Source organism: Cyprinus carpio, chromosome B12, assembly GCF_018340385.1.
Source record: "Cyprinus carpio isolate SPL01 chromosome B12, ASM1834038v1, whole genome shotgun sequence".
NCBI lineage: Eukaryota > Metazoa > Chordata > Actinopteri > Cypriniformes > Cyprinidae > Cyprinus > Cyprinus carpio.
In genome coordinates this window covers 16,077,171-16,094,835 of record NC_056608.1, presented here as the reverse complement: position 1 = coordinate 16,094,835, position 17,665 = coordinate 16,077,171, and the positions used below count along the sequence as shown (strand labels likewise).

General features: G+C 34.8%; 4 protein-coding genes across 9 annotated transcripts in view; 2 read left to right on the top strand and 2 right to left on the bottom strand.

Annotated features, from left to right (window-relative positions):
* The window catches only part of rnf40 (ring finger protein 40), a 32,457-nt gene extending 31,905 nt beyond the window's left edge, over positions 1 to 552 (bottom strand). The window contains exon 1 of one of the 2 annotated variants that reach the window (XM_042735639.1): positions 438 to 552. In XM_042735639.1, coding sequence (XP_042591573.1) covers positions 438 to 449 — 12 coding nt within the window. In that variant the 5' untranslated portion in view covers positions 450 to 552. The other variant, XM_042735640.1, reaches the window with a different exon arrangement.
* A 14-nt stretch (positions 553 to 566) lies between these two features.
* Positions 567 to 3,617, top strand: ccdc189 (coiled-coil domain containing 189). 2 transcript variants are annotated; one of them, XM_042735644.1, is made up of 9 exons: positions 571 to 837; positions 945 to 979; positions 1,072 to 1,137; positions 1,554 to 1,720; positions 1,814 to 1,884; positions 2,403 to 2,519; positions 2,653 to 2,725; positions 2,814 to 2,927; positions 3,447 to 3,617. In XM_042735644.1, exons 1-9 carry the CDS (start codon positions 739 to 741, stop codon positions 3,605 to 3,607), a joined length of 903 nt encoding a protein of 300 aa, XP_042591578.1. In that variant the 5' UTR covers positions 571 to 738; the 3' UTR covers positions 3,608 to 3,617. The 2 variants fall into 2 exon arrangements, with proteins under 2 accessions (XP_042591579.1, XP_042591578.1); XM_042735645.1 differs by lacking the exon at positions 2,814 to 2,927 and having other exon boundaries at positions 567 to 837.
* A 490-nt stretch (positions 3,618 to 4,107) lies between these two features.
* phkg2 (phosphorylase kinase, gamma 2 (testis)) lies at positions 4,108 to 9,167 on the bottom strand. Of its 2 annotated transcripts, none has more exons than XM_042735642.1 (10): positions 8,812 to 9,167; positions 7,947 to 8,050; positions 7,697 to 7,872; positions 7,552 to 7,606; positions 6,968 to 7,033; positions 6,699 to 6,862; positions 6,513 to 6,603; positions 6,261 to 6,414; positions 5,215 to 5,340; positions 4,108 to 4,587 (listed from the first exon to the last, which is right to left on the bottom strand). In XM_042735642.1, exons 2-10 carry the CDS (start codon positions 8,039 to 8,041, stop codon positions 4,342 to 4,344), a joined length of 1,173 nt encoding a protein of 390 aa, XP_042591576.1. In that variant the 5' UTR covers positions 8,042 to 8,050; positions 8,812 to 9,167; the 3' UTR covers positions 4,108 to 4,341. The 2 variants fall into 2 exon arrangements, with proteins under 2 accessions (XP_042591576.1, XP_042591575.1); XM_042735641.1 differs by having other exon boundaries at positions 8,938 to 9,167.
* Positions 9,168 to 10,439: 1,272 nt separating this feature from the next.
* cbx1b (chromobox homolog 1b (HP1 beta homolog Drosophila)) lies at positions 10,440 to 16,321 on the top strand. 3 transcript variants are annotated; one of them, XM_042735647.1, is made up of 6 exons: positions 10,440 to 10,596; positions 11,070 to 11,136; positions 12,326 to 12,500; positions 12,574 to 12,724; positions 12,871 to 12,965; positions 16,174 to 16,321. In XM_042735647.1, exons 2-6 carry the CDS (start codon positions 11,091 to 11,093, stop codon positions 16,316 to 16,318), a joined length of 612 nt encoding a protein of 203 aa, XP_042591581.1. In that variant the 5' UTR covers positions 10,440 to 10,596; positions 11,070 to 11,090; the 3' UTR covers positions 16,319 to 16,321. The 3 variants fall into 3 exon arrangements, with proteins under 3 accessions (XP_042591581.1, XP_042591583.1, XP_042591582.1); XM_042735648.1 differs by lacking the exon at positions 10,440 to 10,596 and adding an exon at positions 10,604 to 10,941; XM_042735649.1 differs by lacking the exon at positions 11,070 to 11,136 and having other exon boundaries at positions 10,450 to 10,596.
* The last annotated feature ends 1,344 nt before the right edge of the window (positions 16,322 to 17,665 follow it).

Sequence of the window (17,665 nt, the reverse complement as noted above, 5' to 3'; positions counted from 1 at the left end):
AGAAGCTATAACAATCATTTTAATCACATTATATAATTCTTAGAGTAAAATATTATTTTCTACATTATTTTTAGGCAACCATGGCGCTTTTAGTGAGGTTAGCTTCGATGCTAGCTAAAGCCTAGCATGCAAGCTACAACCGTCACTACATGGGCCTTTTTACATTACAAATTACACTGTGGTATAACTATACGGCGTTTTTCCTACGACCACGTTTTAGCTACCTCGCGGTAACAAATGTATATTAAAATATATTTGTGTTAGTGATTTTCTTTACACCCAGAAACAAACCTCCGCTCCGCTCGGAAAACAGGAAGAACAGTAGAATATGTGAACACTGACACTACAGGAAAAAGCATTGTCTATCAAAATAAAAGTGAACGGGCGTAGACAGTCCCTCACGTATGTCGAAACGTTTTTGTTCGTAGCACTCGTACCTTTTTGGACATTTGTTGTAATCACTGATGTGTTTGCTCGAAGTGAGCGATTTGAATAACGTATGGTTGAGGACTTTTTCGTGCTGTCTGATGCATTACGTCACTTCCCCTAAATCGCAGGGTGAAAATAAAAGTTCGTAAATGTGCGTAAATTATTTCCCTCCCGTTTTTATTCTTTAATTTAATATAAAAAATAATTAATAGCTTGCACCTTCGTGTGAAGTTTTCGTTCGTGGGTTTTAAGTTTTTTGTTGTTGTTTTTTTTTTGTTTACATAAGAAAAAATCCGTTGCTAGGATACGATGCAACGTACTGTATACACAGATGGTTTAGATCAATATTTTATAGAGCAGCTTTTCAGACTGCCAGGGGGAGAAATGAGGCATTTAGAGAACATTAGGGTAAACGCTTTACCTTTTTCAGTAGTAAATGGTAATTTAATCAATATTTTATCCGTTTTTGTACATTATTCGTAATCTTTTTTTTTCTTCTTTTCTTTCTTTTTTAGGTTTCTCAGCCTCCAAGATCACGGGTGCTGTTATGGTAGGTCTCACAATTATGAAGGTGAATCCAGTTCAGTTTGCGCATATTCAGACACACAAACATCCTAAAACTCTTGTTGATTGCATTTCTAGGGCTGATCTGAAACACAGTGACATGGAAGAGATTGAGAAGAGCAATTCCATACCAGAGATCGAAAGGTTTACCTTTATATTATAAACTGTATGTTGCCTAACAAAGATATTTTAAATTGTTTATTTAATCATCCCATCCTAATTTGTCCGTTTTAAACAGTCCATCGTGTATAAATTAGTGTGACAGTCATATTATAAAATGTAACATTTAAAAAACGACACCCTCTTTAAATCTTTCAAACTTTCTATCCCTTACTAAGCAGTGGCTTAATAAAACTTTAACTCTTTATTGATTTATTATTATACAACCTGCTATTTTCCCTACAACTGAATAATAAAAAAAAATGATAATGAATTGAAATGCTTAAGCTAGACAAAAGCACAAATCTGTTTATAGAAATGCTACCCTGATGACCCTAATAATAATTGATGCATGATGTTCAGGAAATTGCATGTATGCACATTGTATGCTTCCCCTCTAGGATTTTGTGCCGTGCATTATTGGCCTCTGATGTGGCTCAGCCGAAACAGAGAGTGCTACTTGAGCTGTACACAAATCTTGTGTTGTTCTGCAAAGACCAACATTTTAACAGGGAACAAACTTCTGTACTTATCTCTATTATCAAAAACGTACATCAGTTTAACACAGGTAATGCACCCATAGTACTCATAACTTGCTTAATGAAGTACTTAATAATTTTGTACAAGAAAATATAAACACTCTTTCTTGTCAACCTTTCAGAAACGCCCCTCAATAACACAGATCACTGTTTGACCTACTGCAGTGAACTTCTGCTTTGCCATTCAGTCAGGGTATGTACTTCTACTACTGTTCAAACATTTGGGGTCAGTAAGATTGAGTTTGAAATTAATACTTCTATTTGGCAAGGATGTATTTAAATCAAATTGATCAAAAATGACAGTAAATACATTCATAATGTTACAAAGCATTCTGTTTCAAATAAATGCTGTTCATATTTAAATTTTCTGTTCATCAAAGAAACCTGAAATAAAATCTGTTAAGCAGTAATCAGCATATGAGAATAATTTCTGAAAGATCATGTAACAGTAAAGACTGAAGTAAAATTCAGTTTTACCATCTATATTAAAACCATTTAAAAAGTTATTTTAAATTGTAATAATATTTCAAAATATTGCTGTTTTTACTGTATTTTGAACAAACAAAAGCATAAAATATATCTTTCAAAAACATAAAAAAAAAATTGTACATGCCTCAAACTTTTGAACTGTACTGTAGGAAACATAACATAATTAAAAATCATAGTGAAAAACTCTAATTTCACTTTTGTTCTTTTCCCCATTAAACACAGAGGCCTCCTTTCAGTATTGACCTTTTCAGCTCGGAACAAGTGACTCAAATTTTGTCCTATTTCATCAACACATATATGAGACATTATTTTTTATACAAATACATTTTTACCCCAGAGGTATGTATGAGGCTGTGAATTTGTCAGGCCAAATACTGTGCGTAAATTAAGTATTAAGTTATGTTAATTAAATAATAAAATAATAAAATAATTAATGATGAACTTTATGACCACTTTCTCTTGCATGGTAAAGGTACAGCTGGATATATCTTTGTCATATATTGGAATACCTGAGGACACAGATACAGAGGAAACTGCCCAATCTGGTACAGTAATGCACATCTGATTAAATAAAATAAACCTGTAGCATAAAACTGAGAACTGAAAGCATATATGGTCAATTGTTGTTTAAAGAAAGTGTTGAAGATGGCAAAAGAGAAACTGAGAGGGAGACAGAAATAGATGAAGAAGTTCAACAAATTGCTGCACTGGAAATGACGGCTACAGAGACAGACAGTCTTGAACAAGGTACTAATATATTAAAGTTTATTGACAGGTTTACAACAGATTTAATTGAATTTTAAGTTAATAAGACAACTCCAAAAACAAATTTGCAAGCTTGGACAAGTCATTAGCTCTTAAATATATTTTTGTTAATACAAATCAATGAATAAGTTCATCCAACTCTCATCTGACAAATTATTATTAATTAAAAATTTTATAATTTATCTTTTTAATTTATTATTTGTTTTTAAAACAGAATAGATTTAAATCTTAAATAAAAAGGAGCAAAATTTAAATTAAATTATTATACATGTATGCCCAGTTTCCACAAAACACAAAAACTTTTTTTTTAAATTTTATTTAGAATTTATTTTAGTAATTTAGAAAACCTGTAAAGACAAGTGGAAGAGATTTTTTAAAAAGTGATTACATATTAAAGCATGCAGTCCGGCATTCAATAATATGAAATAATCACTACATACAACAAATAAAACAAATGTATGTGCTTATGTTTATATCATGTTTTTTTTTTTTCCTCACAAGGGTCTTCTCCAAAGTCTGAGCTAAAGACCATTGTTCAAAAGGAAGTGAGGGATGAAGTGATGCGTTTGAGTGCTCAGCTACAACAACGGCTCCAGGACAGTGCTGATCAGCTAAATAATGCCATTAGTAAACTGGAGACCAACATTCAAATTAAGAAGTAAAAAATATATCCCACTTCTTTAGTATGGAAACCACTCATTAAAAAAAAATACAATAATTATATATATTATTCATATATGTATACCTGGATAGAATTAGTACAGTACCTTGACGATAAATGGATAATGTCTGATGGACTGTGATAAAAAGAAACAAGTGGTACACATCATTTTGTAAGGATTTAAAAAAAAAAAACTCTCAGTAGGGTCATGTAACTGTAATGCTATGTTTCAAGTGTGCTATCCTTTGTATTGAAAGTCCACTCCACATTGTTAAATATTCCCTGTGCATCTATGGTTTAGTCTTCAACAACCTGGAATTGTTTTCGAAGCATAAGAATGATAATAAATTCAAATACAATCTGCTTTGTGGCAAAAACTGTCAAAGGCTAGAGAGCTTGAATAGCGGACAAACTCTGTTAGGCAATTGTGAAGTTTTTTTGGTCCATATAATAAGCAATACCAGATGATACCACCAATAAGCATGTGACAAAACTATACATTTTAAAAATGTAAAATCCACAGTGAGTGGTTAAAATGAGGTCACATGGCCTGCTGCTAAAATCAAAAGCACCATCCATCTTTAAAGACAAAAAAACAAACAAAAAAAACATCTATAAGTAGTTGTGTTTTGTGCACCTTGTGGACCGGCAGGCTACAGACTCTTACTTAAATACATAAACAATAAACTGTAAATTGAAAGAAGAGGGATATCCTTAGAAACAAAAATATGACCTTTAGTTTTCAAGGTCTTCAAGGCCCATTAGAATGATTTTAGACGTGTTCTGGAATAGAGCAGCTCGGTTCTGTTGCTCCCCTTTCTTGACCCAGTGTCCATATATGCGGAAAGCACAGCCGTCGATCAGCTTGCGCACACCGCGGATGGAGTAAGGGTCTCTTGCTAGGAGCTCCTTTGTTAATGGTCTGGCTCGGTAGTAGCGACACTGCATTCGTATACAAGCTAACACGGTCAGGATCAGGGCCTGAAAATACAAAGAACAATTAAGAATTTGTTTCTGTTGTGTACAAAAAAACCAAAAACATAAAAAAGCTATGTTTTTTTATATTTAGATATTTAGAAAACCCTGTAAAGACAAGTGGAAACAATCTAGTAACACTTTAGAATGATGGTCCGTCATTAATCATATGCTACTGTCGAAAAGTATGGGGTCAGTATGATTTAAAAAAAAAAAAGAAATGAATACTTTTTTTCAGCAAGGATGCATTTAATTGTTCAAAAGTGACAGTAAAACATTTATCATGTTAGAAAATATTTCTATTTCAAATAAATGCTGTTCTTTTTTCTTTCATCAAATAATCCTGAGAAAAGTGAAGTTTTTAATGTTTTTCAACATTGCTAATAATAAAAAGTGTTTCTTGAGCACCAAGATGGCTGCAGAAAATTTAATTTACATTTTTAAATATTAAACAGTTCTTTTAGTTTGTGATGACATCACATTTCACAATACTACTGCTACTGTAATTTCTTAAATAAATGCAGTCTTGGTGAGCAAAGAGACTTCTTTCAAAAACATTAAAAAATCTTTCCAACACCAAAATTTGAATGGTAGTTTATATAAATGGAAAAGCAAAAACAAACAAACACACACCTTAAATGTCTTCCTGGGGCTAAAGAGCCGCACATCCTCCTTTTGGTACTGACGGAAGAAAGGATGAGCTAAAGCTTGCTCAGCTGTTAGACGAAGTGTGGGTTCCACCACTAAAAGCCTGGAGATCTAAGTGGATTTAAGCAGAGGTGGACAGTAATGAAGTACATCTGCTTGAGTACTGTACTTCACTATGATTTCTTCTGGAAACTTATAACTTTAACTTCACTTCATTTGAAAGACAAATAACGTACTTTTCACTCCACTACATTTCTATCCATGTCCTCGAAGTAGAAAGTCATTAGTAGCTTTGAAAGTCAATGGGTGATTTTTTTTCTTCTATAAAATGTGATTTTTTGACAGACTATCAGTTCTTCTAGGGTTACGTACGTTAAGTGATTTTCCAGCATTTATGAACATTGACTAGTTGCAAATGTGATATTTATTTATTTATAACAATTCAATATGAAGAACTTAATATTGTGGCATATATTTGACACAATATTGTATTGATAAGCGAAAATATTACCTATATATATCCACAGAACGACTTCTGTGTGTCTCCTAACAAAGCACAATAGGTGTTTGACTTAAAGTAGCAGTGCACAGACTGTTCTGTGTATGACATCAAAGTACTGCGAGAGTGATGATGTCAAATAAATCTTGCTGTTTTGCTTTTTTGTTTCTAACATTCTACATTTCAGTTTTTAACATTCTAAAAGCTCTTTACTCCAACGATACTACAGGCTAGTCAGAGTATTCAGGTCTAATATACTGTAAGTTGCTTCAGAGGCATAAGGTATTGCAAGTATTATATACAACAATAATAAAACAGTGCATTGACGACAAAAAAAGAAACTTTAGAACTTTAACTTAAGTAAAAATCTGTCTTTTCAAATTTCACTTGTCATGGAGTAATATTTGACCAGCAGTATCTGTACTTTCACTCGAGTTGTGTACTTTGTCCGCCTCTGTATTTAAGAGAATGCACATATGGTTACATATACACCTATATGCTACAGGCTAAAAGAATGCTAAGAGAATCTCACCAAGTCTTTGACAGTGTCAGACCGGTCGTCCCACTCTGGAGAGCTAAACTGGTACCGGCCTTCCATGATCAATCTCAGCATCAGCAGCTGTTTGCGATGCCAGAATGGTGGAGAACCAGCAAGAAGCGTGAACATGATCACACCACAAGCCCACCTGTGGAAACACAAGGAGCAAATGCAGTAAAAAGCTTTTGTGACCCCAAGAAAGATTTATAAAGGTTTAATAGATAAAAACTCAACCTATTTACTCACAGGTCAACCTCTTTCCCATATCCCTCATGTGTCTCATCCATGGAGCACTTCAGAATCTCTGGTGCCAGATATCCTGGTGTTCCACACAACTCTAACAAAAAGGAAATTGACAAAGACTAGTGTAAAAACCAAAAAAAAAATCTGTTTTGATTTGCCGCTGTGGAAGGACAGGGTTGATTTTCTCACCTCTTAGTTTTTCATCAGGGCCCAGCTGGACTGAAAAGCCAAAGTCTGAAAGTTTGATGTGTCCCTGGTCGTCCAACAGAACATTTTCAGGTTTGAGGTCACGATGTACAATATTTAGAGAATGCAAATACTGGACAGCCTCCAGAAGAGCACGCATCATACTCCTAAAAGAGAGAAGAGTTTTGCAGGAAATATTTGTGGCTAATTATGGTATGAGGAGAACAATTTAGAAACTTGTAGCAAGATCTGAGAATAAATTGAAACCTCACCTGGTTTCCTTTTCACTGAGAGTGACTTTTTCAGTCAAGTAATCGAATAGCTCTCCCCTCCTCATGCTGTATGAAAAGATGTGTGTGAAATGACAACATATACACTTCTGTTTAAAAAGTTTGGGCTTGCTAAGATTATGCTTACCAAGGCTGCACTTATTTGATCAAAAATACATTAAAAAACATATTTAAATATAGTTAAATATTATTACAATTTAGAATAACAATGTTCTAGTTTAATATATTTAAAAATGTAATTTATTTTTATGATGGCAAAGCTTAATTTTCAGCAGCCAGTACTCCAGTCTTCAGTATCACACGATCCTTCAGAAAGAATTCTAATTTTCTAAGATTTCTTATTATTATCAATGTTGATATCTTGGAAGAAACTGTGATAGATTTTTTTTCAGGACTCTTCTTCAGAAGTTCATAGAACATTTATTTAAAAAGCAAATCTTTTTCTTTCTTTTATTTATTATTCTTTTATCTTTTTCATCCTTTTATTTCTTTAATAAAAAAAAATATAATCTTACTGACCCCAAACTTTTCATAATAATATAACATAATATAATATATATACTTACAGGTCAAATACCAAAAATATGAAGGTTGTTGACTCATAAGAATCAATAAGTGTGACTGCAAAAGGAGCACAGATATGGTCAGTTACGAAAAGGTCAGAAAGGTTTGAACAGATGTTTAAACATTAGCAGCACATTTCAGACTCACTGATGGACGGGTGGCCCTTCACCACATTGAGCACGTGGATCTCCTTCAGTGTGGAGCTCTTCACCTCCTCTAACTGCTGTTCTGTCATTTTCTCTGCAGTGATCTCAATGATCTTCACCGCAAACTCCTGCCCTGTGTGTTTGTGTACACATCTGCGCACCACACTGCTCACACCTCTGCACAGGGGACAGTTCAGTTATAAGATATCTCAAAAAGTGACACTAAAACACTGAATGGAACAAATACTCACCTCCCAATCACCTCCTTGGGATCATACTTCTGATAAAACTCTTTTGCCCCAACCCAGTCGGGCAGTTCATCTCCAAGAATGATATCGCGAGTCATACTGCTAACCTAAACCAGACACATTTATTTACTTTGATTTGAATGAGTGAAGAGAAGGTATACTTGTTGTTTTCTTCTTGTGTATTACATATCTTGATTGCCCAATCAACCAATCAATCAGTCATGCTTGTGCTATGGTATTCCTCTAATGCACAATGTCCCACTACACTCTACAGATCTTTAAAAGCCATTTCAGGGTGTGATATTACATCTAAACAACCACAGCTGTTGACCTGAAGCTGAATAATTCTCTCTTGATGCCCACTTTAATGGCAACAAAAATTCAACATGATCAGAAAGTGATGAAGCACATTTTTTAAATGTTCTTTAGTTTATCTTGAACTTAACTTTCCATTAATATTTATTAGATCTAAAATATTTATTAAGCAATATTATTATTATTATTATTGACAATAATAATTAATACTATTAATAAAGTAAATAATAATACAAATTTAATTATATATATTGTATTATATAAAAATACAAAGTTAATTGATATAACGGACATGCTTTCTCATTAGTTGCCATTTATATACATTACAACCCTAAAAACATAGGGGACTACAGTGGACAAATGTGTAACCCTCTCAAATTACATTATTTTTTTAAAAATAAGTAATATAATAGCATAAATAGTAATATTTAGATTTTTTTGTTGTTGTTCTGAAGCAAAAAGAAACTGTTATTTATAATAATTCAATTGTATTATTATGCATCGAAAGGTTAAACCACACGCTTGCAGACTGATAAGCGTAAAACCCACTTACATGAAATAACAGCACAGAGTAGCAATAACTGAAAACAAACAGTCTGTTCTGAGAAGTGAGCTGTTGCGATCAATGACCTCGTAAGCTGTTCCTGTCCCAACCCAGAAAAGCCGAAAGTGTACTCACAACCACTTCCACAAAATCAACCGAAATGCACAGTCATCAGACGGCTCAGTGTTTTCAGCTGTCCGGCTGAAAACATGAATTTGAAGCCACTGACAATACTGCCATAGCACTGCAGAAAACTTTATAGGGCTCCCGAGAAATGTCAACCACAACACCCTAGTCGACTCGCACTTCTCTGCCTTGTAAAGCACAGATGCTGTACTGTCGTTGTTCGTCACTGCCACCTATAGGATGGAGCGGGTACTAGCACAACCTATTTATTGCGTCATTTCTTCCTTAGGTTTTACCAAAGGAAATTTAACAAGATGTGGCAACAGTTTTTACATATAAAACATGAACAATAATTTTGAAAAATATGATCAGACTCCAATCAAATCAGCCAAATAAAAGCTGTTTTATTTTACATTATGTTGGTCACTTCATTGGGCCTGTCATGCTGCGATCCCATGACCAGCTGAACACAACTTACGGTCCTCCTAGGAAGATTGTATTTATGAGTTGGTAAGTCGTAAACACGACATCAGCTGCTTTCAAAACACTTTGGTCAATTGAACATGCAAATGCTCCTTACTAAATAGCACTATTGATAGACAATAAATGCAAAATCAGTAACAGTCGAAGGAAATACACCAATTAAAATAACCTATAATTTAAATAATAATTAATTAAATGTAATAATAATTGATATAAACAGCAGCAAGCTATACATAGTGCCAATTAAAGTGTAAAGCTCATCTTCTGAAGGGATGGACAGACTGGGTCCTTGTTTCTAAGGATGTGCTTTTCATTCTCTCAGTGGTTGTTCTGTCACTATGCTGGCTTTTCTATGGGCAGCACACTCACTTCAATGAGCTTGAAATAACCTACATAACACTGTATTTTCATAAGTTTATTTATTGTTTTTTCACCGTTTATTTATTTGTTTTTGATTAACAGAGAAAATAACAAGTAGAACCCTGACCTGGACATATTTGTTTATGACCTCTACAAATACTAGACAGAAGTTAAATATATACCATGAAAAGGTGTATTTACACATACATACAGATGTTTTGGACATTGAAACTTGATACTGGCAACAATTAAGTCTCAATGCTGCATAATTTACCTGGAAGCAAAGCCGCATCAGAGCTGCATTTAGTATGGCTTTAATGCAGCATGTGTCATTGCATGGCAGTGTACGGCTGTTTTAAGTGTGAGGCCCACATTTTCACACATTCCCTTCTGAAATTCACGGAAAAAAGCTAGAACATCTGCCAAAGCGGCACAGATGCTGCATCTCGGCTGTGTAAAGATGGCTCACACATCTGCTTGAAGAAACATGGGAGAGAAAGGACTAAGAGGAGTGGACGATTTCAGTGGAGAAAGTAGTCGATATTAGGCCGTAAGACCAGTATTGCGTAACACCAGTCATAATTCCATCCTCTAGAATATCTAATAAAGCAAATCCACGTTTATGATGAAAGAAACCATAGAGATAATTACACCGGAAGTCACCGTTTTGTCTCCTTTCTAATACGGAAGTGGGCGTGAATAACAGCCACATTCAGCAGCATCACTGCACAGTAGACGTCTGTAATTAATCACTGCAACCTATTCATCTCGGATTTAAATACATGCAGATCAGCTTTATTTCATCTTTATCTCAGCGAGATACAAGTAAGTGCGTTTGTTTCGGCGTGCCGCCGATTTTAGGGCTCGTGCAACATATTGTTTGTTGTGGTAAAATAGCAGCGATCAAGTGTGCTGCGGCAAGGATGCAAGATGTTTTGACCACAGCAGACATCGAATAGCGTGCTTGCGCTCCCTAAAACAACATGGAGGAATAAAATAGAGTAAAACAGCGGCGTCCTGCTCTATCCATCCCATCGAGCACAGCACGTGAAGCATGCAATGCATTTATTCAGAATGGGGTTTGTCGCTCGCGCTGGCCTGCCGTCGCAAATGCATAACAATGTTTGTCATATTATGCATGCAGATGTGTAGTACAGCTGCATACCTTAGGTAAACCAACACACATTCAGATGAAATGATGAGTGTAGTATGCATACGTAATTTGTGATCGATATATCTCAGAAAATGTATTTGTTTTATCTGTATTTATAAGGATCTGTATATATATATATTTCCAGCTGTTAAGAGCCCTTGGAAAAATGAGCCAAACGTCAGAGCCTTCAGCCGATGCTGCTGTGACTGAAGGTTTGGATTTTTTATTTTTTTGTATTAGTTTGCAATGGAAACGAACAAAATTCGTCAAAATACCATAGTTACAGTTATTATTTTTTTTTGTTATAAAACCATAGTAAATTGATATGACATTTCATCCGAATTCATAAGATGCGTTCGTGATCTTTTTTGTTTAAAGGGATAGTACACCTGTTATCAGTGCTGTGTAGATTACTTGCAAATTGTAGGTCGTTGCTGACTACAGATTACCTGAAAATAATGTAGTCTTATTACTTTTTGGTTACTTTTAGATAACTGTCTCGTTTATCACATACATTTGAATGGGACTGTTTTATACCATGTTGAAGAAATTTATATATATATATATATATATATATATATATATATATATATATATATATATATATATATATATAGTGAAGGAACTGCAAGGGGCTTGTGAGCTGATGAAAAGCTAATTTATTGAAGAATCAAAATGTAAATTTAAAGAAATACTATTAAAAATGTGAAAAAAGATAGGTGAGAAAAAGATACTTTAAAATATAACTATTTTTATATTTATTTGCCTGCATCGCAGTATGTTGACCATTGACTGACTGACCTCAGAAAACTTGAATTATTAATATATTAATAATATTGATATTGAAATGTTAACTTTAAATCACACAGGGTCTATTTAAATATTTTTTTGTCAAAGTAGTGTGTAAATAATATGTAATCATGTAATCCATGAAAACAGTAGTTTAAATTTGATTATAAGCTTTTTAAAATGTAATTTAGTCTAATTATTCTGATTATGTAATCCAAATGACATGTGACTACCCAGCACTGCCCTTTATTTATTCACCCTCATGTTGTCTCAAACCCGTACGGCTTATTTTCTTCTGTGGAACACAAAATGAGTTGTTATGGAGGACGACAGCCTTCTTCATTTTTATTGTATGGAAAAATATTACATGAAAGCGAATGACATCACATTTTGTGTGTAAATAATGGCTGAAGTTTTATTTTGAGTGCACTGTCCCTTTAATTTTTTTTTTTTTTTTGTGATGGCAGTAGTTGCTGGTACCATGTAACTCATATTTTGCTGTAGGAACAATAACTGTTGTAACTGTGGTATTTTGACATAAACTGTGGTAAATGATTTAGGTCAACTTGTATGTTTATTTATGTATTGTCCACCCACCATTCATGTATCCAGCTCCAGTTACTCAATCTGAAACCAAGCAATCAACAGCAGGGAAGAAACAGAACAAAAAGAAAGTGGAAGAAGTGGTGGAGGAAGAAGAAGAGGAGTATGTTGTGGAGAAGGTCCTGGATCGGCGTGTGGTGAAGGGAAGAGTGGAGTATTTCCTCAAGTGGAAAGGCTTTTCTGAGTGAGCAGCCGCAGTTAGATTTCAACTTGATTTTGTGTGAAAATCCTGGTGTTTATTTATTTATTTTCCTCAGCGAGGACAACACCTGGGAACCAGAGGAAAACCTAGACTGTCCTGACCTCATAGCAGAATTTCTGAAGTCACAGAAAACGGCTGAATCTGGAGGCAAGAGGCGGGCCGAGTCAGACGGCGATGGAAAGGAGACCAAAAAGCGCAAGGATGAGGTAAGAGGCATGAAGATCTGAGAATCTGTGATGTCTACATCATTCCATGTCTATAAGCTGGTCAGGAAGTGTCTTTAAAACATTAGAAAACCAAAAGAAATTGAATGGGCTAAACAGTGTCTTACATGCCATCTCTCTTAATTTAGCCTGAGAAACTCAGAGGTTTTGCACGTGGTTTGGATCCTGAGAGGATTATTGGTGCTACAGACTCAAGTGGAGAACTCATGTTCCTCATGAAATGGTTTGTATAGAAATTGTTACCCGTAAAAAAAAAAAACAAGTTTTGGATTAGAGAGACAGTTCCTGAGCAGCATTAGGAGAGACTGGGGGCGATTGTAACACTCCAAATTTCTTCAAACCACATTTATTTAGTACAAACCCGATTCCAAAAAAGTTGGGACACTGTACAAATTGTGAGTAAAAAAGGAATGGAATAATTTACAAATCTCAAAAACCTTATATTTTATTCACAATAGAATATAGATAACATATCAAATGTTGAATGTGAGACATTTTGAAATGTCATGCCAAATATTGGCTCATTTTGGATTTCATGAGAGCTACACATTCCAAAAAAGTTGGGACATGTAGCAATAAGAGGCCGGAAAAGTTAAATGTACATATAAGGAACAGCTGGAGGACCAATTTGCAACTTATTAGGTCAGTTGGCAACGTGATTGGGTATAAAAAGAGCCTCTCAGAGTGGCAGTGTCTCTCAGAAGTCAAGATGGGCAGAGGATCACTAATTCCCCCAATGCTGCGGCGAAAAATAGGGGAGCAATATCAGAAAGGAGTTTCTCAGACAAAAATTGCAAAGAGTTTGATGTTATCATCATCTACAGTGCATAATATTATCCAAAGATTCAGAGAATCTGGAACAATCTCTGTGCGTAAGGGTCAAGGCCGGAAAACAACACTGGATCACCAATACCTCCAGAAAACATTGTCGGTGAACACAATCCACCGTGCCATTCGCCAAATGGAAATCACAACATGGGCTCAGGAATACTTCCAGAAAACATTGTCGGAGAACACAATCCACCGTGCCATTCACCATTGCCGGCTAAAACTCTATAGGTCAAAAAAAAAGCCATATCTAAGCATGATCCAGAAGCGCAGGCGTTTTCTCTGGGCCAAGGCTCATTTAAAATGGACTGTGGTAAAGTGGAAAACCTTTCTGTGGTCAGACTAATCAAAATTTGAAGTTCTTTTTGGAAAACTGGGACGCCATGTCATCCGGACTAAAGAGGACAAGGACAACCCAAGTTGTTATCAGCGCTCAGTTCAGAAACCTGCATCTCTGATGGTATGGGGTTGCATGAGTGTGTGTGGCATGGGCAGCTTACACATCTGGAAAGGCACCATCAATGCAGAAAGGTATATCCAAGTTCTAGAACAACATATGCTCCCATCCAGACGTCGTCTCTTTCAGGGAAGACCTTGCATTTTCCAACATGACAATGCCAGACCACATACTGCATCAATTACAGCATCATGGCTGCGTAGAAGAAGGATTCGGGTACTGAAATGGCCAGCCTGCAGTCCAGATCTTTCACCCATAGAAAACATTTGGCGCATCATAAAGAGGAAGATGCGACAAAGAAGACCTAAGACAGTTGAGCAACTAGAAGCCTGTAGTAGACAACTATGGGAGAACATTCCTATTCCTGAACTTGAGAAACTTGTCTCCTCAGTCCCCAGACATTTGCAGACTGTTATAAAATTAAGAGGGGATGCCACACAGTGGTAAACATGGCCTTGTCCCAACTTTTTTGAGATGTGTTGATGCCATGAAATTTAAAATCAACTTATTTTTCCCTTAAAATTATACATTTTCTCAGTTTAAACTTTTTATATGTCATCTATGTTGTATTCTGAATAAAATATTGAAATTTGAAACTTCCACATCATTGCATTCTGTTTTTATTCACAATTTGTACACTGTCCCAACTTTATTGGAATCGGGTTTGTATATGCACTGCGTGAGAGGGGAAAAAAGAATGATTTGTATCACTGTGAGTTTATTTTTTATTTTTTTGGTCCTTTGGTTTCTAAAGTTTTGATGCCTTCATATTGAAACTATGCTATTTAACTATTGTTTAAATGTTTGGGGTCAGTAACATTTATTTATTTTTGTTGAAAGAAATTAATACTTTTATTCAGCAAGAAGTACTTAAATGGCAGTAAAGACAGACATTTATAATGTTACAAAAGATTACTATTTGAAATAAACGCTGGTCTTTGAAATGTCCAGTATTTTCAATATTGATAATGATAAGAAATGTTTCTTGAGCATGAAATCAGCATATTCGCATGATTTCTGAAGAATCACGGGATGCTGAAGACTGAAGTAATTGCTGCTGCAAATTCAGCTTTACCATCATAGGAATAAATTACATGATAAAAATATTCAGTTATATTATAATAATTTTAAAATGTTAAAATAGGATAAAAATGAATATAGGAGACAAAATGTAAAACATTTATATATATATATATATTTTTTACTGTATTTTTGATCAAATAAATGCTGTCTTGGTTTGCATAAGAGACATAAATACACACTATGTTAAATACGCATGCAAACAGTATATTTAAGATATACATAGTTTATGCAGCATACAAATTTATGCATTGACCTTGCCATTACAACTTGCTATATTGCTGTAAAATGGTTTATTTTCAAAGCATTACAATTGTCCCCATTCACTGTTAAAGGGGTATTTCATCTAAAAATAAAAATTCTGTCATTTACTCACCTTCATGTTCTGTGGAACACAAAAGGAGGTATAGTGAGACATTGAGGCAATTTTCAGAGTATCTTTTTTTTTTTTTTTTTGTACAGGTTGGAATGACATGGGGGTGATTATATCATGACAGAATTTTCATTTTTAATGTGAACTATACCTTTTAAGTGTGGCCACCTAAGACTCCATTCTCTTCCATTCATACACATGTGAACGCCAGAGAGTGGAAGTGCAAGCTTCATCTTCCTCTGGATACTAAAGTTCAAGTTTGGTGAACCCTGACCTGCACATTCATACAGCTGTATGATTTGCAGTGTTGAGGGAAATCATTAAATCATTATTTATTATTTATTAAAAACAGATGAAATCATATCCTGTTGCCAAATTTCATTTCCAGGACCAAATCAATTTCACACGCTTGAAATGTAGTAGTACCCTTGCAATCACCTCCATAACGGGGATAATTGTGATGTAATTAACATCTGATAAAGAATATTAATAGTATATAAATATTAGACTTACTGGAGCTGTTATTTTTGGCACATATGCCAAAACATGGCTTGGTGTATTTTGAGTTGTCTGTGAGTTGAATGAAATGTAAATTTTACAATTGCCCTCAGTTTTCTCTACTCAAGAAACCCTTCTCAGATGAGAAATAGCCGATTAGTTGTTAATGTCTTCTTTTGTATTTTTATATTACAGGAAAAACTCTGATGAAGCCGATCTAGTACCAGCCAAGGAGGCGAATGTAAAGTGTCCACAAGTGGTCATCTCCTTTTACGAGGAACGTCTCACCTGGCATTCATACCCCACTGAAGAGGAAGAGAAGAAGGATGACAAAAACTAGACACACACACACACACACGCAAAAGATGTAAGGGACAGTCAATATCAGTCGTGGCCATTGGTATGCTTGTTTTGTTCTTCTTCTTTTTTTAAGATGGCAAAGGAAAACTGTCAGAAACATTTGTAAGAAGCAACAGTATAAACTGTAATCTACATAGGTTTCAGCGTATTTTAGATGAAGCAAATAGAACACTGCTGTCTCAGTGTGCTCGACAGGTGACTACTCTTCATGCTTTCTATTGACAGAAACATTCAGATCATGTTCTCAGTCTGATATTCATACATGTGAAATAGTGTTCTTTACACAAAAAACGTCCTGATGCCCCCCCCCCATCCTGTGTAGATTACAGTGTTTAGTCTATCATACTGAGTTGGTTTTGTTCGATGCTGTTGCTGTCTCAAAAAACGTCCTGATGTATTCCACGATTCGTAATTTTATGTATATATAACTAATGTTAAAATATTACTGCCTTAACAGATTATTAAGAAAATAACAATTTTATACATCTGTCAATGCAGGTGGTCATTGAACGCATGACTGTATCTAGCCCCATGGTAAAAGAGGTGTAAGATATAGGCCTTATTTGATGTTCGGAACTGGCTTTGATACGATTGGTTTTATAAAGACATGCCAGCAGCTGTTACTCTTCAGTGTTTGTTTGCCCAAGACGTGTCTGGTCTCACCATAGGTGCTATTTGTGAGTCAGCCCCATTGGTTATTAACGGTCTTTCTTGACGTGGTCTTGACATTTGTGTTTGTAAATAGGTTTGCCATTTCCTAGCACATCAGTATCACTGTGTACAGTCAGCTCAAGATTGGTTTTTACTTTGATACTCTTTGACTTGTTACGGTCACACGGCAAAGTAGAACTTCAACATTTGTTCTCTTGTAGTACGTTTTTATGTTCTGAGCTTTAACAATTGTATGCTAGTTTTGTTTAACCATATTATTATAGCATATTAATGAAATACCATTTTCAAAAATAAAATTCTTTGTTGTATTTCTGTCAAAACTGGTCATACTTATTTATGCTTATACTCGGAGTAAGGTCAATGGTCAATACTTATACAGGGAGTCTCTTTTTTTTGTCGGCTGAACCTCTTTGACATGAAATTACTCCCTGAAATTTGAAGTTAACATTTTAATAATTTACAAATTTTCAAAACTAAGCATGCTCATTTATATTAACCTAGATTAATGCAGTAAAAACAGCAATGTTAATTAAAAACAAATCACAAATTAAGCTGAACTTAAAGGGATACTCCACCCCAAAATGAAAATTTTGTCTTTAATCACTTACCTCCATGTCGTTCCAAACCCATAAAAGCTTTGTTCATCTTCGGAACA